Below are 27,034 nucleotides of genomic sequence, written 5' to 3'. Positions count from 1 at the left end.
GGACAGTGACAGTGGTGGTGTTTTGAGGAGGGAAAAATGGTGAATGGCACAAGACACGAAAACAATAAATGGGAAAAGTAAAACAAAAATTACATAATGGTGGACAGTGCAGAAAGCGTTCGTTCCTGTGACAAAACAGTGGTTAGACATGAGACAAGTTGAAAGATTTGACTTCTGTTCAAACAAAGGACGTGTTTCTAAAAGGTTATGGACAAAAGACGAGGAACCATCTATGTACAAAAACGTGGTGAATAAAGTTGTAACAAAAGAGGACTCAAGAACTGGAACAAAAAAAAAACATCCTTCACGTCCTTCAAGGCACTGTACCAATTTGGCAATAATGAATATGTTTCAAACCCAAAAATCTGATTTGATATAGTTCTTTTTTGAGCAAGTAAATCCTGAAATAAAATTAAAAAAAAGTTTTAAAAATCTACAACAGTGAAACTTTGTCTATTTTTAATGTTCTTTGTCCTGTTTATTCATCATTAAAACATGTACTTTAATGGGTAACCTAACAATTAAGTTATTTTTTTTTTCCCTTATCCTCAATCAAATAATAATAACTGCTCTTGAATCTAAACTGTGAAATTAATCTGCACTGAAATTAATACATTTATCTAAGGCTTATGAGAAGTAAAAATGATTATAATTACTCAGTGTTCCACATAGATTTTGTTCACTCTTACATTTATATATAGAGTATAAATGTAAATTATAGTCTAGATTTTATACTCACGCTGCCTTTTAGAACCGTACAGTTAGTTTTACATGTTTATATGACAATACAATAACCAATAAAGTGATATAAAGTGTTTCGCAGATGTAAAGTCCAGGTTGCTTTAAACTCTAGGGGAGAATTTAAAACTGCACGGACCACCACAATCTCACACTGACGTATTATAGTTTATCTCACGGTATTACAGAATATTGAATTACCACATTCGTCACACCCGTTTTCAGACTGAGAGGGTGCAGAACTAACACCGCTTTCAACAGCACTGGTCGGATCCTTGTAACAACTCTGCGCCTCATTAAAGTTAATCTAGTGTGCGCTTATTGACTTCTGCGGCTTCGCGTGAAAGACGTTCACGTAGTTAGCCCCAAATTACCGCCAATTCAGCTGTCGATCAAGCCCCTTAAACGTTTGGACGCCACCAGTATCCACAACGTTCTTACGTGTGTCCATAGTTTAACACTGAGCAGAATTTAATGGTGCCTTTAACTGTCAGAATACCAATGTTTTGACCTGGTTCATGGTTAATATCTCTGCAATTACTAGACCAATCCACATGAAATAAAAGCTGGAATATGTCTGATGTCTTCACTATTAAACTTTGCGTAATATATAGTGTAAAAAAGCGGTGGCATTGTTAAAAATGATTGTTGTTAAAAGTACTTTTGACACGAGATGAATCTGGCAAATCTGTGGATCCGTTCCCTGGAAAAAAGGTTTGACATATTTTCATTGTACATTATGTTTGGGGATTTCTTTCAAAACATTGGCTGCTGCCGTCTGTCTGAGATCATGCCATCGTACTCTAAACTGTCTAAATGCGCTGCCCTCACCTCTCTCAGTACGGCCGGTTGGCGTCCTTGGGCCTCTTGAGCTGCACCTTCAGCCTCTTCATCCCGATCTGGAAGCCGTTCATGGCTTGGATGGCAGTCTGGGCGCTGGACGGGTTGTCGAAACTCACAAAACCTAAAAGAGTACGGTATTTCAATAAACAACCTCATATGAATCAGCTTTGTTTGCAACATTTTCAAAAGTTCCAAGTCAAACCACTTAGTAGGTCTGCTGTTGTGAGTAAGTTCATAACTATTCTCTGTGATATGACCCCAAACTGCACTCAAGGACCACAGCTGCACTGGGGTTCAAGCAAACGAATTCTATTTCTACTGGAAATACTAGAAAACTGAGGATTTGTATGTAAAAAGGGTTGATTAACTCCCAAACTTTCCAGCTAACTCGCTCTATGCTTCCTTTTTAGTGCTACCGTCCTATATAAATCCATAAAAATAAAAAAATTGGTCAGTTAATACACATCTTTGCTCAATTAATCGACTAAATTACTAAAGACCTACAGCACTACCATTTAGATCGACTTAGAAAATTAGCAACAAAGTTAACAAAAGAGACTGTAATAAGGCAGCAACGACATTTAGTATATTACGCATATTAAAACCATAAAATGTGAAGACAAAATCTCTTAAATGTCCCAAAAACATTGCTTTGTGTATGACCTGCCCTCTCCTCTATTCAAACTTCAGCTTGTACGCTCATTATGGTAATACAATCTCCATCATAAAGCATAATCATGAATAGAAGTCGACTGAGAAGTTTCTGCGGCTGAATTTGAATTTCTCTTGAATCCACTCGTGTCTCCGTCTAAAACGCCCCCAGACACTCACCGAAACACTTGCTCTGGTTGGTGGCGCGGTCGACGAAGACCTTGGCGGAGATAACGTTTCCGAAGGGCAGAAACATCTGAAGGATCTCAGAGTCTGTGAACTCCTGCGGCAGGTGGTAGATGAAGATGTTACAGCCCTCGGGACCTGGAGACGGTAAACAAGCCCGGAAACCTGATCAGTGTTTTATACAGTCATCTACATAAAGAAAAGTGTCGTGCATAGGGCTGCAACGATTAATCGACCAATCGTAACAAATAATAATTGTCGTTGTGCTTTGATCATCTTAATCTGGGCTGTACAGACTCTAAAACACAAACGGAAAGACCTGCAATAACAAAGACAGCGGCATTATTAAATACATTAGAAATAAATAAATCATTTCGAGCTTTCATCAATAATACACTTTATTCATGAATATTCTCTATCTAGAAAGCTTCAGTCACTACGTTCCAACCTTTATTTGGTGGATAATCTGTTTAAAAAATAGATAGAATATAGATAGAAAATAATTTGACAAGTCGACACGTCAAAACAAAAAAAGTGAAGGCTGACTATTAAATAAGACGATAGATTGATAGATTATAGATTCTACAAATAAACTTGCCTTGCCTTGCCATTATTGTGACTGAAAAGGGTGGAATTAAATAGGTTGTAAAAGCATTTCATGTAGAGTAAAGTTACTGAGTGCAACTGAACTAGATGTAACTCGGTAGTGCCCCCCTGTGGTTGTGGTCGGTTAGTTACACTCACCCTCTCGCTGCTGCAGCTGTTGGGGCTGCTGAGGCTGTTGAGCCACTAGAGTGGGCTGGTGAGGGAAAGGCTGCCCCACCAGACCGTAGGCAGCAGGGTACGTGGCTGTGGAGGGGGGAGAGAGTAAGAGAGATGGGGGAGAGAGTAGGAGAGATGGGGGAGAGAGTAGGAGAGATGGGGGAGAGAGTAAGAGAGATGGGGGAGAGAGTAAGAGAGATGGGGGAGAGAGTAAGAGAGATGGGGGAGAGAGTAAGAGAGATGGGGGAGAGAGTAAGAGAGATGGGGGAGAGAGTAGGGGAGAGAGGGAGAGAGAGAGGTGCGAGGGGGAGAAGATCAGTCAACTGTGATCACAACTCAATGTTTGTGTACTGAAATTTCAAAGTCAACGTCAATGCCACTGTGAAAACAACAAAAAAACTCAATTTTTAAACAATGAATTGTAATTTTCAATACCCCGGATGTCAGGAGAAGAAGCTGAACGTGAGACCTGCTCATAAACTGAGAAGGAGAAACATTTGTGTGCGTCTCTATCTGACTCGTCAGTTGTGATTGTACTTCCTTTTTTTAAAACAGTAAGAGCACAGACTACAAACTGTACCTTTTAGTTACAGGTACCAACCATGCCTTATAACACCAAGCTACATACAGTATTGTTTAAAATACTTATGTATACTGTAAGCCATTAAACAGATCAGGGATACGTTCACAAGTTGAATCTGTGGCAAGTTTTTCCTGTGAATCTCAGCTTCACACATGCAGCGTGAGAAAGGCAAAGACACCGCCACTGTTTTCTGATGAAGTTACATAACACGTCTCTGCACTGTGTTGGGAATATAATTAGGCCTATTGTCTGTCTGAGGTTCAAAGTAGATTAGAATTAGGGCAACCGTAACATTACAGTATGAATATATTGAAACGTTTTTCTAATTGAATACAGTCACTTGCCCTGGTTTAAGCCCAGTTTAGTTCTGCTGTCAACGTGGTTTGTCCTGCTCTAGTCCAGGTTAATATCTGGGTTTAGTTCAAGTTTAGTCCTAATTTTGATGTGATGTTTGTGCAAGAGTGAACAACTTTAGACACACTAACAAGTCACAGTCAATCTTTTTTCAAATGGGCAGAAGGCTCACTTAGGAAGTGAAGACTACTGCTGAATGGGTTTGTAAAATTTTAAATATTTTAGTGGGACATTGCAGTCTAAATTTGGGGTGAACAGTAGGCTTGAGTTTACCTGTGTAGTGCTGCATGCCTGTGTACGCCTGCTGCAGTGGATCCAAGACAGGACTCTGAGCTGAGGAGGAAATCAACAGTGGCTTATTAGTCATTTTATTATGTGCTATCTGGAGCATAAAATCAAGCTCTAAATATAATCTTACCCCAATCGAAAACAAAATCACTACCTAACAGAAAAAAACAAAACATTTTGCTTAGGAATAATCTTTAAAGAACCTACAATTTTCCATTAAAATGTATTTCTACCGGTACTACTTGAATTGTGGCACAATCGTTGTTGCGAGTGTAGTAGGGCTGCAATGAATAATCGTCACTTATCAACTCTTTTAACTGGACAGTAAAGACTCTAAAACACATCCCAAAAGATGTTTTATAACAAAGACAGACACATTTTCTAAATCAAAATTGCAAAAAATATCAAAAAAATAGTGTGTGTGTGTGTTTGTTTTAAACACATACACTTTATTTTTTCAATATTCTTAATCTAGAATCTACAGTCAGACTATTTTTACCTACATACAAACAAAAATCATTGTTTTCCTAGTCTACTAATCAAAAAACAAAACTAAAAGAAGATCCTATACTATACAGTGTATACTTGAATTAACTCTTTCAAGCCTAACATTAATATTGTTTAGCTATAATTTGCAATATCTGTGTATTTGGGAGTGTAGTACCTTGATAGGCGTGGACCCCGTTGGTGTACAGCGCTTCGGTGGCTGATTGGCCATTAGGGGGCGCTGGCACAGAGGAGTAACTGATGGGAGGAGGCAGCGCTGGGACAGGTGTGCCTGCGATCGAGGGGGGAGTGCTGGTACCTGCAGGAGAGGAACAAAACATTATTATAATACATAAGAACTAAACACAAGGTGATTTCCAGTAAGTGCGGGTGAAAACAGGAAGTATGGAGTGATATTGTTTTAATGTTTAGCTTATTTTTACACCCACATTATTGTGACATAGCAATCCTTTACATTAAATGAAAATAAATAAATACAAACACGCAGACGAAAAAAAATCCCAGAGTGACACAAGTTCAGAATCTCTATTTCTATTCTAAAACCTGATTTTATGCACACTTTACATTTTATCACAGTTTATAGTTTACTTTTATTAATCATTGTTTTATGTTGAACCACAGTCGGCCAAATTTGTCCATTAAGTCAGAATGTCATCGTTTCCATTTGTATGACGTCCGTTACTATGTCAGTCCAGTCCTTGATCGTTTTTGTGTGAGGTTTGAGATTTGTGTCATCCATTTCCTTGTGATGGCCTTTGTTCCTGCTACCAGGAGTAAATTCCAAAGGTATCCGTTTATTGTGTCCACGGTAGGAGTTTTGAGGCCCCAGTACATAGTTCTAAAATTGAGAGGGACGGAAATGGCAAAAACAGTCTGCAGTTTTTTGAAGTGTTTTGAATTTTTGAACAACATGACACATGATGACCCAAAACACATGATAGTGGTTTGCCTCCTGGCTGCCACAGTTTCTCCAACAGTTTGCATTTCCTCGTGAATAATGGACACTTTGACATGGTGTTATGAAAAAAACATTTTTTCCAGCAAAATTCCCTCCAGACATGTTGTGGTCCTCCACTGGGATGTACACACACCTTCCCACTCTTCATCTGTCAAAACAACGTTAACCCCACTTTTCCATTTAAAAAAAAAAAAAAAAAAAGTATATTTTGTAGAGTAGCTGTCCAGATTAGCAATGCATTGATACAATTTAGATATTGTTCCCCTTGGATGTTCAGATTTTTAAGCCTTGATAAAAAATTCTATCAGAGGGTTATAATGGTCAGTACTTTATTTGTAAATATCTACAAAAGTCCTGTTCCTCCAAGCCAAAGGATTCTTTCAACATGTCAAAGCTTTTCATGGGATTATCTTTTACAATCTGGTGAAAAACCTTTATACCTTTTGTAATCCAGACCTTCAATCTCAGGTCAGTACTATATGGCACAAATTCTTGGTCATAAAACAACCACTTTAAGAGTTTGATATATAGTTGTTTGGTTTGTATGTTTTGATTAGCTCCTTCCATGTTGTAAGCACAGATTTTACCCAGGGATTCTTAACTTCCACAGAGCTCTGAGTTGAGCTGAAATCAACTAATTTTTCAGACAAGGCAAACCCCAACCTCCTTTTTTTTTCTTTTTATAGTTGCAGAGTTTTTAATCAGATTTGAGGTTTTCTACTTTGCCATACACATCTTGAGATCGTTTCACTCATCAAACAGCCGGTTGGGGAGGTAAATTTAGAGAGTCTGGAATAGATTGAGGAAATCTGGGCAAAACATCATTTTTTGAATCCTTTGACTTAGTACCAGGCTTTGGACTAATGCCATGAAGGAAATGCATCACTTTAGATATGGAATGTTCTGGTTTTGTCAATATATTGAACCAATGATTCCAGATAAAAAGCGAAACACGGGGGGCACAACACTTTCTCGCCCCTCTTTTCAATGTAAATGGGTCTGTCAAGTGACTGTTCATTTTGATTCTTGATGTTGGGCTATCATTCTAGAGCACACGATCTCTCTGGATGGAGTCTGCATGTCCTCCCTGTGTTACTGTGGGTTCTCTCCGGGTTCTCCGGCTCCTCCCACATCCCACATGCATGTGTTAGGTAAAATAGCAACTCTAAATTGGCCCTAGTGAATGAATGTTAAAGTGAATGGTTGTCTGTAATGTCTATGTCTATGTGTTGGCCCTGAATGTTGGGCTATCATGAAGAGCCTCAATATTTTCTTATCATTAGATAATCTTTATAAAATTTGCTCAATATTTAAAATAATCAGAATCAGAATCAGAATCAGAAAGGATTTATTGCCATTGTCAATGAACACAATTCACAAACATTGGAACTTGTCTTGATGATTCAGTGCAACATAAAACAATGAACAATGAATAAGTAATAAAATAAATAAGGCTAACTAACAGAATCAAACATTTTCTCAGTATCCAGACCTATTATAACAGCTTTGTTTTGTTGTTTTTGTATATGCCTCATTAAAGATTGTCTTGTGTTATCTTGTGTTTGTCTTTTGTTAATAAATCCTGTCTGATCATTATAAATTAAATTTGGGAGTATTTGTTCAAGTGTTGATAAAAGCAGAGGTGAAAGTGTGTCTTTTAAAGCTTTATACCACTCTGAAGTGAACCCGTCACTCACTGATAATTTATTGTTTTTTAGTCTTTTGAAGGCTTTTTGAGTTTCAGTAGTTGTTATGTCAGCACCTAATGTTTTGTTTTGCTTGGCAGGTAAATTGAGAGTATCCAGAAAAGGATTTTTTTTTTTTGTAAAAGGACACAAACGATGATTGTATTTAGTCTTGTTTTTATTCTAAATTACCATTATTTTGCCTATCTCGTTAAATTAAAATAATTCTGGCTGTTGTTTTCTAAGCTTCCAAGCTAATAATTTTGAGCATTTTGAACCACTTTCACAGCAACTTTGTTTGGTGAAGAGCATTTTATTAATTATTTTCTTGTGAGGCCAGGTCATCAATCTCACCTCTTGTCTTTTTAATTTGAGAATCCTTCTTTTCAGCATGTTTAGCTTCTAACAAATTCCTGTAAAATGTTTTCTTCCTTTGTTTCCTTTTGGCCGAGGCGACAGTCAAAGCTGCCTTTGCTGCATCAGAAAGAGTGGGTGGAAGAATTTCACCATTGTCGTTTTCCTCTACAAACGTCTCACTGTCCTTTGACATCATCTTTATGAATTGAGGGTCTTTGAGTAGACTAGCATTAAATCTCCAAAATGTGTTTTTTATTTCTGTTCCAGATCTACAGTGATGTAAATAGGGGCATGATCACTTGGATCTATTGTATCTATGTCTATCACTGTATTTTTGAATAGTAGTCTGTTATAACCAAATGTAGTTAATTCCTGATGTTCTAAATCATTTAAATGGGTTTCTTATAGGTGTATAATATCTATTTTTTCTTTTTGCATCTTTGTTATATATGCCGTTCGTATTTTTTCAGATGCCATTGTATTAACCATGATGAAATCATTCTTGTAAATTTGCTTTTGTTACACAGCTCTCTGGTTGAACACAACACACAAACACAAATACAACTACAGAACACTAGAACAATAGAAAAAACAAAATGCAAAAAAAAAAGAGCTCATGCCAAAAACATGCAAAGAGCCCACAGACCGATCCAAAAAGGAATCAGAAGATGGAAGGAAAACTATTTTATACGTTAAAATAAAAAACAAAGATCGTCCGTTACAGTAGATATTGTCACCTGGGTGTTTACAAACTAAAGTTGGAACACACTGGCCCACACTGGGCAAATACTCACATGTCTCCAGTAAAGTCCAGGACCCTTTCATTAAAACAAAGGGAAAAAAGGAGAGAATGTCAGACTGGATCCAGTAAGGAGTCCGCAAACGCCAATGCCTCCTCCGGTGTAATAAATCTTTTTTTTTTTCATCCATGTTGATCCTCAGCATTGTGGGATAAAGCAGAGAGTAATCCGCTTTCTTCTTACTCAGGTGAGATTTCACTGGGTTTTGCATTTCTTGACCACTCTCGTTAGGTAGTCGTTGAAGAAAAAGACGTGGGGCTTGGTTGGTCTGGGTTGGCCCGTGGCGATACGTCTGGATGCAGCCATGAAACGCTGTTTGTCACTGAAGTTGTGGGACTTCAGTAGACTACGTCTTGGACGCTGGTTCGGAGCCGGCTTGGGTCAGGGAGCGATGTGCATGGGCAAGCTTTATTTTCCAAGAACTATTTCTACATTTTAGATATTCAGAGATCCAGGTCTCCATATGCTTAACCACATCTTTACCCTCAGTGTCCTTTGGAATACCGACAGCCTGCCGATTTCCATCTACCTGGATTGTCAATTGTGCCACTTTTGCTTGTAATATAGGGACCGTGTCCTTCAAATCAGAGATTTCATACTCTGTTGCTGTGGCTCGGGTGTCCTGTTTGCCATTCTTAGTTTTCAAATCACGCATTTCCAGTGGCGTCCACTGGTTTGGTAATCTTGTCAGTTATCTACCGCAAAGCCGCCATAATCGCAAGGTCTATCTTGCTCCTGGAATCCTCTTGAGCCGGAACTTGAGCCGGAACTTGAGCCGGAGCTTGAGCTTGAGCCGGAGCTTGAGCCGGAGTTTGAGCCGGAGCCGGAGCCTGAGCTTGAGCCGGAGCTTGAGCCGGAGCTTGAGCCGGAGCTTGAGCCGGAGCTTGAGCCGGAGCCTGTGCTAGAGGCGGGGGCTGACGCTGATGTGGGGCCTGCTAGCTTCGCTGGAGCATTGCTAGCCTGTTTCTCGGTGTTGTTGTTGTTGTTCTTCTTCTTTGGTTTCATGTTCAAGAAATACAGTACATGTCCAGGCTCATTATATATATATATATATATATACATATATATATATATATATATATATATATATATATACATATATATATATATATATATATATATATATATATATATATATATATATATATATATATATATATATATATATATATATATATACATATATATACATATATATATATATATATATATACATATATATATATACATATATATATACATACATATATATATATATATGTCTGCTCCCATGTGAAAATATTGATATTGAGTCTCCCAAGGTGAACTTGTAATAAAGTCAGATAACTCAACGTTATGGACCGCAGCCTGACAGACACAACAAAGCTAGGTGGCCAATTTTTCTAGTTTTTCAATAATGAATGCTAAAATTGTGTGGATGCACACATTTTACAAGTAGAGGCAAAAGTATCCTAATTTTAAGAATAGGACATCCAATTCCTAAAATTGGTAGGAAAATAAAAGAGACACACATATCTAAATGACCCCAGTTCAGTACCATCGCTCTAAACAAATTATTTTCCATGTAACTTGTTTTCAATTCGTACACACTGAAGCCCACCTCACAACAAATAAAATGAAATCGAAATTGGTGTTTTCTGCCCCTTCCTCTTGGGTGCTCCAGTGTCCTCATATTTCAAACCCAAATCGAATCATCACTTTTTTTACCTGAGGAGGGTGTGATGGATGCGATGGGAGTGGCGATGATGCTGCTCGGGTTCAGAGCCGCGAGCTGCTGCATCTGAACTGCTGCTACCGTGGCGACGGGCGAGAGGTACGCCGACTGAGCCACGAGAGCCTGCTGCTGCATCAGCTGAGGGGGAGAGAGAGAAGAGAGGGGGTGTTAGATAGAGGGTCATACAGAGAGAGAGAGAGAGAGAGAGATATGGGGGATAAGGAAGAGAGAGGGGAGATGTTAAAGCAGAGATCATATACAGAGAGCGAGAATGGACAAGGTATAGAGAGGTGAAGGGGGGAGAGGGGTGTTAGTTAGAGGGTCATATACAGAGAGAGAGAGGGGGGAGGGTAAGGAAGCGAGAGGGGGAGAGAGGAGGCCGAGAGAGATCTTAGATAAGAGATCATAAACACTGAGAAAAGGAAGAAAATATGGGGAGAGAGGGGGGAGAAAGAGGCAGGGGTGAAAGAGAGAGGGATAAGGAAGAAATATAGGGGAGAGAGAGATCAAGTACAGAGAGAGAAAGTGGAGAGAGGTGACATGGGGGAGAGAGAGAGAGATGGGTGTTAGATAGGAGTCATATACAGAGCTAAAAAGGGAAGAGAAAAGCGGGAATAGGGAAGAGGGAAAGTGTGAAAGAAGAGGCAGAGATGGAGTAGATGTGGAGAAAGAGAGGTGTGTTAGAAAGGGGAGAGAAAGAGGAGAGAGAGAAGAAAAAGGGGGACAAAGAAGAAGGAAAGGGGAAGAGAGGAGGCAGAGAGAGAAAAAGAGCATGGCGGGAGAGAGGGGAGATGTTAGAAAATCACAATATAGAAAATCTTATATAGAAACAGAGAGTTGAGAGAGGAGAGACGGAAGAGAAGAGCGAGAGAGAGGGTAGTGAGTGAGAGAGAGGAAGCGAGGAGGGTGAAGAGTGGAGGCCGAGAGAGGAGACGGGGAGAGAGAGGTGAGAAGAAGGGGATAAAAAGAGAGCGAAAGGGAGAAAGAGCGCGAGGTGGAGGCTGGGAGACAAGGGAGAGAGGATATGGAGGGAGAGAGGGAGAGAGGGTGGTGTTAGGAAAGGGACCATGTACAGAGAAGGGTCCGAGGGGAGAGTGACAGAGTGTGAAGGGGGAATCAGGAGGAAAGAGAAGGAGAGAGAGATGTTTTAAGTGATCAAGTACAGAGAGAGAGGAAGAGGGGAAGAGGAAAAAGAGAGAGAAAGAGGGAGAGCAAGAGAGATGAAAAGGGGCAATACATTAGGGATCAGGAAGAGGTGGAGAGAAGGTTGTTGGAAAAGGTAGAGGGGAGAGAGGGAGGGAGGAAAGAGATTAGGTGTTAGATAAGGAATCATGGAAGGAGAGAGGGGAAAGCGGAGAGAGGGAGAGAAAGAGAGGGGGGAAGAGAGAGTATTAGATTAGAGACCATGGTCAGAGAGGAAGAGGGAAAGCGTGAGAGTCGGGGAGGGGGGCATTCATTTAAACATGGCTTCAGGCGTCAGAAACACTTCAATATCATTTCAGATTAGGACAATATATTTTAATACGTGAGCAATAAACCCAGATGTACCAGGATTTTCTTAACGTGATATGATCTGGTATAATATTATGGTGCACACTGACGGCCGTCACCACCACCGAAGCACCGGGAATACGCCTGTTCAGTAAAGTTTTATATATCATTATTGTTACATATTCAGATGATATTTTAAGCATTTAAAGCATCGGGGAAGTGCTAAAATGACCGTAAATGTCTAAGTATGAGGTTCAAGTATTGCATAAAACGTGAACGGCCCATAAAATTCAGCATAAAAGTGCAGAAATATCACTTTACCTCCTTGTTTGGAAGATTTTACTTAATGTTCCTGTTGATTTTATTTTCATCAGCTCTTTTTCCATTATTTTGTATAGTTCTAATTATGGACTACATACGCGATTAGGGCGGCAACAAGTCACTTAATTACCGTATTTTCTGGACTATAAATCGCACCTTTTTTCATAGTTTTGGCCGGGGTGAAACTTATACTTATATTTATATTTATATACTGATGCTCCGGAGCGACTTATATGTGATATTATTTGTTATTTTCACACTTGCATTTCATACTCCAGTGCGATTTATATATGTTTTTTTCTTCTCTATTATGCATTTTTTGGCTGGTGGAACTTAAATTCCGGTGCGACTTGTAGTCCAGAAAATACGGTATTAAAACTAATCCAATATTGAAATAATCGTCATTAATTGGTCTATACATATGCATTTCAAAATATGCCATGAGCTGATTTAGGACTCTTTAGATTGAGCAGTAATTATTTAAAGATGACACAGGAAATGTGTAAATGTTATGTTTTTGGTGAAAATGCTTTTTTGTCAAAAAAAAAAAAGCATCAAAATGTCCTCAAACGGCTTAACTTCTGCTGCATCCGAGTCAAAAACACACATTCACATGACTTTTGCGTAATAAACAACAAGACAAGCAAAATGATGGTTAGTTGCAGCCCTACACAGAACAACTGCGATACTTTCATTACACATCTCCTAACTCGAAGCAGGGGCATGTCATTTGAAATGTTTAATTGGATTTGTATCATTGTAACATGCGTATATTATTTATAAAATTGTGTATTGATGAGGGTTAAATAGCTTGCGCCTTTAGACATCATTTAAATTCGTCCTGATTTGGATGAGCCGACCTCGCAGATGGCGCGCAGATGAAGAAATGCTGGTTAATTGCAGCCTTCACTCCAAACAACCAATCTACATTCATCAATTTATACAGGCAATTTAGTTATTTAATAAAAACGTAATCTCGCAGAAATCAGGTCTATAGGTTTAGCCGTTTATACCTCATGCATACATAAAATATTCCTGCGTCGTTACATCAGTGACACATCGAGTTGACATGATGTTTCCTCTTGGTCAAGTGCTTAAATACATCTTTAATGTGAGTAAAACTTGTTCAAACATGTTTTTCTCCACGTTATTTGCACAGTGTTAATGATTACGTATCGCTTACAGAAGTCAGCATTTCTGCCTAATGCACTGACTGTTTATGTGCGTTTGCTGTTGTTGCCAATGAGCCTTGTCCGGGGCCATTAGCGGCGAGCGCTCAATTAGCAAACAAGTTCAGCGGCGTAGCTTTGCTTCACGATCACTCGAGCTTCTGGTTAATTGTTGAATATTCCATACGTGGATTTAATGAATGGAGTAATTTTTGCAGTCACATTAGCCCCACAAATGCGTTTTAAGTGAGTAAATGTCTTTTAATTGTTTTGATTTATAATTCTGTCAGTTTAATGGTTGTTTCTTTATGCTTGACAAAAGTACTTTACATGGTCTGTTACGGCAGATTCGATCAGACAATTTATTAGTGCCCTCTGTCAATTCTGGGCCTTAAAATGGTGTGACGTTGCGTGAATTCAACTATAGTATTGAAAGGAAGTACGATGGCAATTATATGACTCTGCCTATTGTGTGATTTAACATTCACGACACTAGAAGGCTGTGTAATGTGCAGTGCATTGTAGTTACTTTGCGGTGATGTTTTGGTCTTTATGAATATGCGTATTAGGATTGTAGCTCTTTAGTCGTTAAGTCGTTTTATTGGCTGCTGGCGTCTTAGTCAAACGCATTTCTTATTAGTTGACAAATTGTTTTATTAGGATGATCAGGATTTATAGGCGCAGCAGCCGAAAGGAGAAAGCATGGGGGGAGTTAACTGGAGCTTTTAAGAGTGACTGGAATGTTTAATCTGCCTTTTTCACTTCGATCGAGGACTGGACACAAATAATCAGGGGGAATGTACTTTGGGACTGGACAAATTTGAGAGCGACTGGACAAACTGGCACCAATATGTCGGACTTCATAATCAGGACTATGACAGGATGTTTTGTGCCATTTGTGTCATGTTTCTTGTTTTGGTCATGCTTCTAAATACCCCCCAGATTGATTGACATTTTTTTTAAAAAATATTATAAAATCGTTGTTTGCACAAGATTCTGAAAGCTTTTGCCAACTTTTAGTCGATTAAACGATGCACAGGGCACATCTTGTTTCGTCTCTGTGTCTCTTTTAAAAGCCTTTCAATCAATACGAATTCAATAAATAATAAAAGTAATATTACATTCTTTGTTGCAATATAGCGAGTTCTAGTGCCTTAATTATCATGTTCAACAATTGTGGATTTTTTTTTTATGATGAAACTATGATCAAAAGGGTTAAGTGGCTCTTGTCATGTCACTGACAGCCACCAATTATTCAGTGACATTTCCATCCCATTCCTCTCTAAGCTACACTACTGCTTTGGACTTTAGTTACGGATGGATGATGTATCGGTGCTAACATGTTTTGACAGCATCGTATTCTACATCCATGGAGAATGACAAAAAAAATTAGGACCAAATCTTTTGAATGGGAAATATTCCTCAAAATGTTGTGTATAACAGGGACTTGAACCCCGTAAATTGATCTAGAAATTTGTGACATAATTTCAGATGGAGGTCACGTTTCTGTGTAAGATTTACAGTTTTTAAAAGAAATATTCTGCACAAATGTTCTCGTTATTTGTTAGGAATCGGCTCCACAAACAAAGGAATTCTGTATATTTGATGCTGACAGAGAAAACGTACAAGTTATGCCGTTTTTTGTTTGTTTTTTCATGTGGAAAGGCTCAAAAAGGACAGCGATATCACTTATAAACCAGGTCAACAAATCTGTAATATGAAATAATAGACATCACACACGTCCATCACCATCTCACGCACATCATCACATCATTCGTGTGTGTGTGTGTGTGTGTGTGTGCGTGTGTGCTGCGTACGGCCTGCGTGTAGGCGTTGTAAGCCCCGAGGTGAAGGGTCATGGGACTGATGACACCCAGCTGCGAGGCCACCTGCTGCATGCGCCTCAGCCCGCGCTCCTTCTCCGAGTCGGCGAACTTCACCACCAGGCTGGATGAGGCCCCCTGCCGAGGCGAAGAAAGGGAAATTATGGCTCCATCTGTCAGACACTCTTCAGGTCACAGAGAGGCTTGACATTTACTAAAATAACCACACAGTGAGGCGGCGCGAGATGGAGATCGAAAAGATGATTAGACGATGATTATTAGAGAAAGTTCTAAAGGGAGTCTCTGCAGCAAACTTTTTAATACTGACTCCCAGTCCTGTATTAGATCATTTTGTTGCTATAGGTGTTTCAACTGAGTGAAAACTTAAAGGCACAGTATGGAACGTAATTACATTGAAATAGAAAGTTAAAACCATACATCGTAACGTTCTCCATGCAGATATATATGTTTTACGTCATACCGTGGAATAGTATGGTTTAAGGAACAACATTTCCATAGAAAAAAGCTCCTGCAGATAAAACACGAGTCAGGTTTGTGGAGATACAAGCCCACTCACAGTATGAACAGAGGTTTTTACCGGTATATATATTTTAGCGCCATAAAAACCATCAAAAATTAAGTTATTGTGTCCTAATTAAAGATCCTTTTATGGTTTATTCTGTCCTTTTAAACTACATTTGCCAGGGTTTTGATCTTTCATGTTGTGATCGTGCACTGTATAGGAAACAAATATATAAATCAAAATGTCTTGTTTCTCTCAGTGAAATTGCACTCTGTAATCCACCTCTCGATGCCAACAAAAGGCCAAAACATTACCTTAGATGTTACATTAGATATTTTGGAAAGAGGTTTGTTGGTATCATGCACAACAAATTGCTTAAAATATTAATACAACTAATTTTCCACTTATTTCCCACTTACTTGAGCTTTATTTCCTTTCTTCTCCTTTTTAACATGCTATCACATCAATTTGCACAGAGATATAATCACATTTTCTTTAATTTAAAACCACAAAACAATACCTCAATAGCACAAAGGGAAAAATATGAGCATATTTTGCCCAAATTATGCAGGAGAGTGGCCTAGAAAACTGTAGTGGTGATGCTGCGGTGAGTCACTATGATTCACTGAGCGCATTTAGAGGATTCGAGTGTTTTGCGGCAGTGTCACAGTGTTTTGTGAGTTCAGTTTATAAAATTGGGGTCAATGGTCCAAAGAAAACGGGGGGCTCTGGCGAAGAGGTGAAGAGGCGAGTGCAAGCAGTTTGGGTCGATGTGGAAAAATACCAACACGAATAAAAGCAGAAGTGTACACGACAGAAGTGAAAATAGCAACGTTGTTTGGCTTGGGGACAGTGACGCGTGAAAAAAACACACTGGAAAACAAAGGCAGAGTTTTGAGGTTGAACAGGACAGCAACACTAATCACAACCAAACCACAATCTCAAAGACTGGGGGTGGGCGGTGTTGACAAAAGTGTGCCTCTCGATAACAATATTCAGATGGTTTATGTCAATCCAACCCAAAAATGCATTAAACATGTCTTTAAATGTATTAGTTAAGGTTTAATTGATGTTAAATGTCTGTAAATATAAACACAAAAGTGCAAATATCACCTTCCACTTATTTTTTCATTTTAATCAGCTCTTTTGGTATAATTCTTTTTTACTATAAATTATATACGCCATTTCATATATCTTCAAAAAATCCAGATATGGTCTAAATTTTGATATATTGCACACTTCTTGTAGAGACTGCATTTATTTAGCTGACATAATAAACATCTAACATAAAAAAACTTCAATGGGGTTTTATTATGTGCAACACCTACTAACCAAATAGTTTGCACATCTTCATTTTTGTGAGTTTAGGGGTTCATGCAGTCCAGGCTTTTCCCCCATTTTAATTATCTTGCTTAAAACGTGCGCTATGAATTTAATCAGAAACATACATGGCAAATCTAAGCGCTATTGTAATTAGATATTTTCGGAAATCATTCAAGCCGGAGCTCTGATGTTGCTCTCGTTGGGTGAAGGTGAACAGAATTAGGAATGAGTACTTCAGAGAGTGAGCCAGTGTTTGATGTTTTGGAGATAAAATCAGAGCGACGTTTGGGCAGAGTAGATGTTTTTGGCTCGTGCGGAGGAGCGAAAAGTGAATATATGGGCAAAAAGGAGAGGTTAGAGAATTCAGACCTAGAGGAAGATGAAAAAGATTTATGGCTTTAATGAAGGAGGATATTACGTTAGTTAATGTGAGAGAAAAGGATCCAGAGGAAATTGTTAGATGGAGATAAAGATACAACCAAACAACCAGAGAGAAAAATGGTTGGGAAAATGAAAGACTCACCGGTAAAGTGCGACTCCCGTGTAGAGCGTTGATGGCGGCTTGGGCCTCTGCGTTGGTCTGAAACTTTACAAATGCACAGCCTGCACAAAAAAGGAAATCCAGTCAATGAAAGTGCTTCAACAATATGCTTTAAAGTTTCACTGTGTAACTTAAAATAAGATTCCTTAGGGAACTATTTATAATAATGAATAAGCACTAGTAATTTGTTCATAAGCACTTTTATAGGCAATTTACTAGTATATTATAATTTTATATGATGTCTTATAAATGTTAATAAGCCATTAATAACAAGTACAAAATGTTTGTAAGATAATTAATACAATGCTTATTAACCAATGTTCAATAACCAAGGGATAAATGCTTGCAAATGCTTTATACGTGCTTATAAACATATATGCAGTGCTTATTAATGCCTTCTACTGTAAATAGTTACACTACAAACTTATCTATTTGATTCTTATTTATAAGCTAGTTTAATAATGCCATACTATGGAACAATCCAAGCAAAGCAATAACATCTCCAATCTCCATGGTGACGAGCAGAGAGCAGACCCTCCTCCAGAAAAGTTACACGATGCACCATTTGAATAAACCTTATAGACGTTTTACAGCCACTGCCCCAACAGTTACATATTGTCATGACAACGAACATGCAAAACCAGGTCCAAACCCGGTCTAGATCTGAGGTCCAAATGATCCAGGCCTTAAGTTAATTCTAAAGAGTGGCTGTCCAAATTAGTGCTGCACAATTTGGGGAAATTAATCTAATTTTGATTTTTCTGTGATTAGTTTTATAGTTAGTTAGTTTTAATCAGAGGATTCTGTTCAAAGTTCACATAAAAACTAAAAACAATCGCATGCATTTCAAAACAGAGCCATTTTTAAACAGAACAAGACAGAAAATTATGTTACTCAAAAAATTGCAGCCTCTCCCAATTCAAAACATTTTATTTGAATGCGATTAATCTTGCAGCCCTGATCCAAACAATTTAATCCAGGCCTAAGGTATTTAAGTAAGACTAGACATCACAAAAGAGTACACGGACTGGGTAGAGACTGCCAAAGAACTAACGCAGGCTAAAACCAGACAACAGGAACTAAAGCGGGGCTTCTCTCTGCCCACAGTACCCCCCACAAGGACCACAGAAACTCCCTTTAAAAACACATTAGGTCCCAGTGCCACCGCTCCATCAGTTCCATTTTAGTCATTAAATATAGTTTCATTGCTTCATCAATCACACACCATAAACCAGCACACGCATCATTAGCCCTGACCCATAAAGCCTATTGGGCCATTAGTCATGCTCCGTGCAACAAACGCAGAAAAATCTAGCAACTGTGTTCGAACTGTCACCGCGCTTTGATTTACATGGCAAATAGTGGCACGCGGGCATTGTTGTTTCCCGGCGGCGGAGGCAATTTACATCCGCGCGATATGGGACATGGCAATAAATGACGGTGACAGTTTTACCGCCATAATATGCACATAATTATGGTGTAAATCGTCCCAGCTACAGGGAGCAGGAGTTGGGTGGTACGTAGCGTAGAGGTAATCAACGTTGTATTCGCTTGTGTGCACGCTCACGGTTTGGCGTTTCGGCCGCAGGAAATCAATGGTGGGATGTTTCCGGGGAGCAAGTCGTTTTATAGCCGGAACGAGACGGTACCGGGACGTTGGACGGCGAGTGCGAGAGGAAAAGTGCGGACTGATCATTTGACGTGACCGCAACAGTTTGATCTGCTCAGTGTCATTGTCTGTTCCGAGTGCACACTGTAAACAACTCCAGGAGCATTAACATTTGAGCGGAGACTGAAATATGAACTGATGAACCAATGCAATGCAATCTCCTGCGTTTCAGAACATGTTTGGAGAGCTCTAAATGACAGGTACAACACGGTTTTTCTATAAAAAGACAGAATATGTTGTAAAGCATTTGCCATTTGATCATTGTGATTTTAGTTTGGAATATTTTCTGCAGCCCTAGAATAAATGCTGTGAAAAGACTAGGGAAATGTTGCTGGACTAAATTGCATTCATATAGGGAAAACATGTTTGAATATTAATAATCAATTGCATATATTTTTGAAAATGTCTCATGACGATATAAAACAATCAATAGTGGAATAAACTGCCTTCTGCCTGCTGAGAGTGGTAAGTTAAGTTTGAAGAAATATTGAAGAAGAAATGCACTGCTAATATAAAATGATTTAAGTTGAAGCACACAAACAAAAAGCTTACAAAGTTTAAGTTGGGTTGTCAACAAAAATAACAATAAACTAGAAATATTTTTGATAAAAGTTGACATTTTCACAAAGCTATTCTCACAAAACGAGGACAAAAAGAGAAAACTCAAACCCCTGCAACTAATTCAACAAAACAATCTCATTAACTACCAGCTACTGTATCTGTTACAAAATAAATGGTTGGATTTGTACTTTTTCCTTGAGATAAATGTGCTTTTCTGTTGTGTAGAATATGTGAGCATACATTATGCTGTAATTACGTTCCTGGGCACAAACTCAACATGAATGAATGAAGCAATAACATAGAAATATAAAGACAAATAGGTTGCATGCACAGTTCTTAAATAAGAGTAAGAATCCTCCTGTTGTTTCAGTGCATTTTATGGTTTGTAGTGTGTGTGTAGTGTGTGTACAGAGTGTGTAGTGTGTGTGTGAGCACCATGAGTCAGCAGTTTTACCTTTGCTGGTGCCGTCAGGGCCTCGCAGCACCGTGCACTCCTCTATGCTCCCGAACGGCTCAAACATCTTCCGGACATCAGTGTCCGTCTGCTGCTTCCCCAACATGCCGACAAACAGCTTCCTGTCTTCTGAGGGCGAAGGACAGCGCCAGGACGAGACAAGAAGAGAGACAACGTAGGAATAATGTTCGGGAAATGGCGCAAGGCCGGAGCTTAGGAGAAGGTGTTTTGCACAGACCATGATGAGACATTGTTTTGTTCTAAACTTGTAACATCAAGAGATATTATATGACCAAAAAGTAGCCTAAAAGGACTAATAAACCAAGACTGAATTTGGACTAAATCAGGACCAGACTAAATCCAGAGAATATTGACTTGAATGGTTAAATAATGCTGCAAATAATTGTTGTTTTGGAAAATGACTAGTCAACAATTATTTTTTCTTTATAAATCGACTACTATTATTTCAAAATGTTGTAAATGTATGTATTTGAAATGTATTTATAACCATATTAAAGCACAAATATGCTTACTGAAGGCTTTTAGATAATATAGAATAGAATATCTAGAAAAAAGAGTATTGTAGATTATCATTATTATTTTAGATGTCTATGTGATAAAATCTCTTTTGACATTTGTTTTAAAGTCTTTAAAGTCTAACTAGTAATAAATCAGTCATTTACTAAGATTTTAGAAGTTGATTTGTCACAATTATGCAGATTAATCGACCCAATCAGATGCAAAACAACTGTGGAAGAAAACCTGTAAACAAGAAAATCTGACAAGAACAAAACTAGGACTAAAGAAAGACCACTAAGTAACAGAAATATCATCATATATATATATTAAAAAACAAACAAAGCTCCATCACTGTTGGATAGTGAGCAGTTAAAATAAAATGCATGGTGTTTGGAGTGTGCAGTTCCTCCTTCCGCCAGCAGAGCGCAGTGCGGCGAGTGTCGGGAGTAAACAACATTTTGGCAGCGTCTCAACTGTTTGTCGCCGGGTGTTTTCAGCGGCTGCTCCGTCTGTTCCCGTCCGCGGCATCGCCGGGGCCACGCTTCTGCGCGTTTAAACCCATTCAAATCACATCGCTTTCACTTGACATTACCGCTCTGCCCCAAAGCACCAAAACAGCTCCGGAGAGACGGCAACCTTTGTGTGACGGTGCCACTAAAGCACCGTCACAGACGCGCTCAATTAGACCCGGTTTTACACCTTTATGCCCGGACCACTCTCTGCCCCAAAGCGTGATGCTGTTTTAGGCACACGCGCGTTAATCAGGGCGATGCTACCAAACAACCGCACATCATATTCAGCCTGTTGTTCATTTCTGACAGGGTTTAGTCCTGGTTTAGTCACATTTTGGGCCCAGAACATGGAACATCTATGGAGGCAGCAGCCTTTGTGGTTCAAGCCTGGGTTAGATCTAGTAGATTTCTTGTTTAGTGTTGGTTTTAGATCTGGTTTTACTCCTTAAGACGGGGTCTAAGTCCTGACATTGTCTAATGGCTTGATACGACTCTGCCCTAAAGCATAATAATACATATAATACAGTTTTAGATGTAGATTTAATGCTAGGGCTGTAGATGGTTGATGGTGTCTTGGGCGACCAAAAACTATAGTGGGTTAATTATTTTTGGTTGTTTTGATGTCTATTCTTCAAAAAACAGAAAGGAGAAAGCTTGTAGTGGGTCATAATGAGATTTCTGCCCTTTTTATTTTATAATTTATAGATTATACACTGTTTACTAGCAGTTGTTTGTACATAGATATCCGTAATTGCGTGATCTCCTGTAAACTCGTGATCTTGTCAGTGCAGTTTGACTTAAATCGACTACAGCCCTACACTTGTGGTTTAGTTTAGAAAGGCTTTAGTCCCGATTTATACATAGTTTTGTCAGTTTTCATGTGACAAGCGGTTTAAAATAAAAATGTTATGCACAAAAGCATGGAACATTTAGAGAGACTTCAACATTTGTTATGCACATGTGGTTGAGACCTGGTTTAGACCTGGTATAGACCTGGTTTAGACCTGGTTTAGGCCTGGTTTAGACACGGTTTAGACCTGGTTTAGACCTGGTATATACCTGGTTTAGACCCGGTTTAGACCCGGTTTAGACCCGGTGTAGGCCTGGTGTAGGCCTGGTGTAGGCCTGGTATAGACCTGGTATAGACCTGGTTTAGACCTGGTTTAGACCTGGTATAGACCTGGTATAGACCTGGTATAGACCTGGTATAGACCTGGTATAGACCTGGTATTAGATCTGGTATTAGATCTGGTATTAGATCTGGTATAGACCTGGTTTAGACCTGGTATAGACCTGGTATAGACCTGGTATAGACCTGGTATAGACCTGGTATAGACCTGGTATAGACCTGGTATAGACCTGGTTTAGACCTGGTATAGACCTGGTATAGATCTGGTATAGACCTGGTTTAGACCTGGTTTAGACCTGGTTTAGACCTGGTTTAGACCTGGTATAGACCTGGTATAGACCTGGTATAGACCTGGTATAGACCTGGTGTAGGCCTGGTGTAGGCCTGGTGTAGGCCTGGTATAGACCTGGTGTAGGCCTGGTGTAGGCCTGGTTTAGACCTGGTTTAGACCTGGTTTAGACCTGGTATAGACCTGGTATAGACCTGGTGTAGGCCTGGTGTAGGCCTGGTGTAGGCCTGGTTTAGACCTGGTTTAGACCTGGTTTAGACCTGGTTTAATCTTACTCTTATCACTTTGACATTACTGGTTTGCTGATTTGGAGGAAATCAGTGCAGCAGCTTTTTTTCTCCCCCTATTCAACCGAGTTATGCTTAGTTTTATTGTATTTCCTTCCTGGTTAAAAAAGACTGAATACTTGGCTTTTTTTTTGCCCAGTTTAAGTTATAATTTGGGTTGGAACGAGACAAAATTGCCACAAGACGAGACAAGACACGAGATTTGATCCACGATATTGAATGTAGAATAAATACATTGTTCAGTTCAAACATTTATTTTATTTATTCCATATTTCATGTCATTCTTGAACTGCCTTTAACAACTACAGCTTCTCATTAGATGTAACTGACCCTATTTTACCCCTAGGCCAAATGTAAACGCACGGATAAACAATCTCACAAGATAATTGTGATAATGTGTGCAGAATCTTCAGGCTATTTTACCTCGCGAGATCTTGTGGCTCGAGATCTCGTCCCATTACAATACAGGCTCCTTAACACTTAGAATTATCTTTGTGTTTATGAAATTAAATTCTAAACTTGTTTTGCAGCTAAAATGATTTTTGTTGTGTGTCAATATCAAGGGGCTGAAAGCGGCAGCCAAAGAGCGTCTAGCTAAAGAGGCCTGTCACAAAACCAATAGAGGAAATATACACAATTAGATGCAATGGATTATGTAAAACAGGACATTGTGGGCTGTGTTTCAGATGCATTTTGGCAGAATAATAGATCCTTGGGTTGTGAAAATCTAATTTGCTTTTTGTTGCACACTGTGAGCAGCAAGCCAAAAAAGTTTATTTCAGTGCTGTTTACCAGTGTAGAATTCAGGGTTGTCAAAAATATTGGTACCCAGACACTCACATTAATTTGAGCCAATAATAATTAGAAAGATTCAAAATTAAGATCAAAAGATATGTTATAAAGTCTCAAATAAGGTTATACAGTAATATTTCTGCTCTTTTGTAATTCATTTTATAGACGTTTCACATTTAGTTTGAGAATTGAGCATCACTAGTATGTTTTAAGACTTGTTTGAACACATTTCTGTTGGTTTGACATAATATTGTTTGATCATCATTATTGGGAGACTTGGGATTCATTTTGTTCATATCACCTCATTGTCGATTTGGAAAAATATGACTCATGCTAAATCAGAACTAGTATAAAACCAAGTGTCTTTTATTTCTTAGTATGGAAAATAGAGTGACATTTTTGGGTGCGATCACACATTCACTACATCAAAATCGGGACTAAACCGGAACTAAACCCAAACTAAACTAAACAATGACTAGATCTGGACTAAACAAGGAGGACTACAGCCAAACCAAGGCCACATCAGGACTAAACTGGAACTAAACCCAAACTAAACTAAACAATGACTAGATATGGACTAAACAAGGAGGACTACAGCCAAACCAAGGCCACATCAGGACTAACATAGGCTGTAAACACACCCTATAATGGCACTAACTGAATACATTCTGACACAAATTCTAAAGAAAGCTACTGCTATCATAAAACCCACAGTTTTAGCCGCCGTACGACAGCTGGAGCACCATCCTCTGACTACTTTCCCTATCAGTTATCTCCAATACTTAAGTTCACCTGTGTCTGTTCACATGTTGTCCACTCCCCTGACCTGTGGACCTGGACGCTCCTCTCCCTGTACTAGAGGACACGCCTTCCATCGCTCTGTCTTGAGTGCGTCTGGCTCGACAGTCACAATCTGCCAATGGATGTGCGTCAGTCCTGGACATCTGGAACCTGCCCGACTGTGGCACTGTGGTCCCCCCCGAGGGTTCTACTTTTCCCCCAACGGGGCTTTTGTCACTTCTCCTCATAGAAGTAGGGTCTAAGCACAGGGGATGCTCTGGGACAGTTATCCATTTGCTTCTGCGAGTCAACTGCCAGACTTCACGCAAATAAACTGAACTGAACTACTATGACTGCCAGAATCACACTACCGTAACTACAATGCCAACAACTACAAATAAATCTACCACTACGGATACCACCGAGACAAGTGTGATTACTGATACTTATACTACTGCTACTACAACTACAAAAAACACTACTATACTAACACTGTTCTGCTCATAAAATGTTACTTCTTCTAACTATGAAATCGCTGCAAATAGTCAACTAAAATCATCATATTTTACCACTAATATTAGAGTTTTATTGCCTCGAACTCCTTTTGCAACTACATTACCACTAGAACTACACTTAACTAGCCCTAACTCCGACCACAGCGTCCATTACGCCATCAACAAGGTCAAAGATACGTCTTAAAAGGACATTATTTTAAACTGAATTACGATGAGATAACCGCATCCAGTGACTCCAGTGACTCACTGGGCAGGAGCGACGGCGATGGTGTTTTGAATGTAGGCCGAGCTGTCGATGTGTGCGTGATACAGGTGTAGTTAAAGTGTAACAAATCATCCATCTGCACCGGTCGTTAAGGCACTGACGCCTGAAATTGTAGTTTTCCAAAGTCAGCGAGCCACAAGGACGATGAATCCTTCAGCCTCGACGTGTGAATCTGGTGCTGCGACACTGCTCTTTAACTTTTTGATTTAAGATGAACCGTGGAACGTTTTCTGAAGGGAGATCGCCAAACGCTCGTCTCCATTAATTATTATTATTATTTTTTATGCTGGAATAGTCCACAGAATTGCATTTAAATGTATATATTTTACATCAGTTGTAATACATCAAAGAAGAGATTATTTAAATTTTAACTTTCTTACAATTAAAAAAAATAACGCTGAAATATGATAATATGGCAACAATTGGCCTAAATCTGTGTTAAAACCTCAAAAGATTTGTTTTCTTTGTTGATTTATTTCAATTATACTTTTTCTGTATCTTCCACCTCTAATTTGTTGACACATTTATGAGTCCATAAGTTCATGAGTCCTGAAATTAATTACTGGGACATGTAATTGATTTATTGTATATTTGCTATTATAATAATGACACATCAAATGTATTATTTAATTGTGTTTTTATATATTTATTTAGTCACAATAAGCCCTACATAATCGTTGGCTGATTGTCTAAACTAGAAAGTAAACCAGGGCTAAACCAGGACTTAAATACAAGATTGAATAAATACATTTAATTACTTTAGACATGTTGTATTTTTGAATGAGTTTGGACAAGATGAACATAAAAATTAATGAGTAAATTCCTTACAGGGTAAAATACATTTTGTTGAAATATAAATAAACCAGGGCTGAACCAGGACCTACTGAAATAACAACCACCAGCGAACACTGAACGAAGAATAAGCTTGAAAATGAAAAAAATAATCTTTAGACACAATGTGAAAACAGTCTTATTTAATTGACTTATATAATATATATACTATATATAATATATTTACTATTTATAGCAGGAACTGTCCTTTTTTACGTCGTGTGCTGTTACTGCTCTGTTTGTTTTCTTTGTTGTGTTCTGTGTTTTTTGTTTCCCAGATGAATAAACCAGCACTAAACCATATCTAAATAAGTGAATAGATAAAGCATAACCGGGACAAATCCTCTGGATCTTGCACACTGGCACTGCCCTCTCCTTTACATGTTCAGCCTCATTGTGCTCACAGTGATTCAGTTGCTAGTGTAATGTTAAGGTGTTGTTTGAACAGGTGCCGCGTGTTTGACGGAGGAAGGGCTGTGCTTACCCCCTCTGCTCTCGCTGTCCGCCGGCTTCACCTGGATCGGGCGGTTCATCTGGAGAGGAAAAGCAAACAAAAGATGCACGGATTAAACTTTGGCGACATTAGAAAGTGTAAAGGTTTCAGTGCTACAGAAACATTTCAAATGTTATCGAGTCTAGCATCTCGTGGCACATCTGGTGAAGAGGGGGGGGGCACCATATGGACAATGGACTGTGTAAATCCATCTGCAACACACCATTTCCTTCCCTCAATATATGTTGTTTGCAGCAAGGTAAACCTGAAAGTGTGATCAATAGAAAGGAAAAGGGAAAGAAAAACGACTAAGGGAAATGA

At 38.9% G+C, this 27,034-nt stretch overlaps 1 protein-coding gene across 7 annotated transcripts in view; it reads right to left on the bottom strand.

Annotated features, from left to right (window-relative positions):
• LOC140362035 (CUGBP Elav-like family member 3) overlaps nt 1-27,034 on the bottom strand; it is a 68,570-nt gene that overhangs the window by 4,251 nt on the left and 37,285 nt on the right. For 2 of the 7 annotated variants that reach the window (XR_011927048.1, XM_072448035.1), the window contains exons 4-15: nt 26,705-26,753; nt 20,302-20,430; nt 17,600-17,679; nt 15,225-15,368; nt 10,420-10,564; nt 8,707-8,730; nt 5,070-5,210; nt 4,536-4,559; nt 4,391-4,450; nt 3,163-3,267; nt 2,413-2,556; nt 1,570-1,702 (exon numbers count right to left, since the gene is read on the bottom strand). Coding sequence is in view for 6 of the 7 variants with exons in the window: in XM_072448035.1 (XP_072304136.1) it covers nt 1,575-1,702; nt 2,413-2,556; nt 3,163-3,267; nt 4,391-4,450; nt 4,536-4,559; nt 5,070-5,210; nt 8,707-8,730; nt 10,420-10,564; nt 15,225-15,368; nt 17,600-17,679; nt 20,302-20,430; nt 26,705-26,753 (1,173 nt within the window). In the remaining variant the exon portion in view is untranslated. The remainder of the gene's footprint in view (nt 1-1,569; nt 1,703-2,412; nt 2,557-3,162; nt 3,268-4,390; nt 4,451-4,535; nt 4,560-5,069; nt 5,211-8,706; nt 8,731-10,419; nt 10,565-15,224; nt 15,369-17,599; nt 17,680-20,301; nt 20,431-26,704; nt 26,754-27,034) is intronic. The other 5 variants (XM_072448036.1, XM_072448039.1, XM_072448038.1 and 2 more) reach the window with 5 other exon arrangements.

Source organism: Eucyclogobius newberryi, unplaced genomic scaffold (assembly GCF_026437365.1).
Source record: "Eucyclogobius newberryi isolate DKJ021-1_F unplaced genomic scaffold, fEucNew1.0.hap1 SCAF_16, whole genome shotgun sequence".
NCBI lineage: Eukaryota > Metazoa > Chordata > Actinopteri > Gobiiformes > Gobiidae > Eucyclogobius > Eucyclogobius newberryi.
Note: the sequence above shows the minus strand (reverse complement) of the source record. Positions and strands in the feature narration are given on the sequence as shown.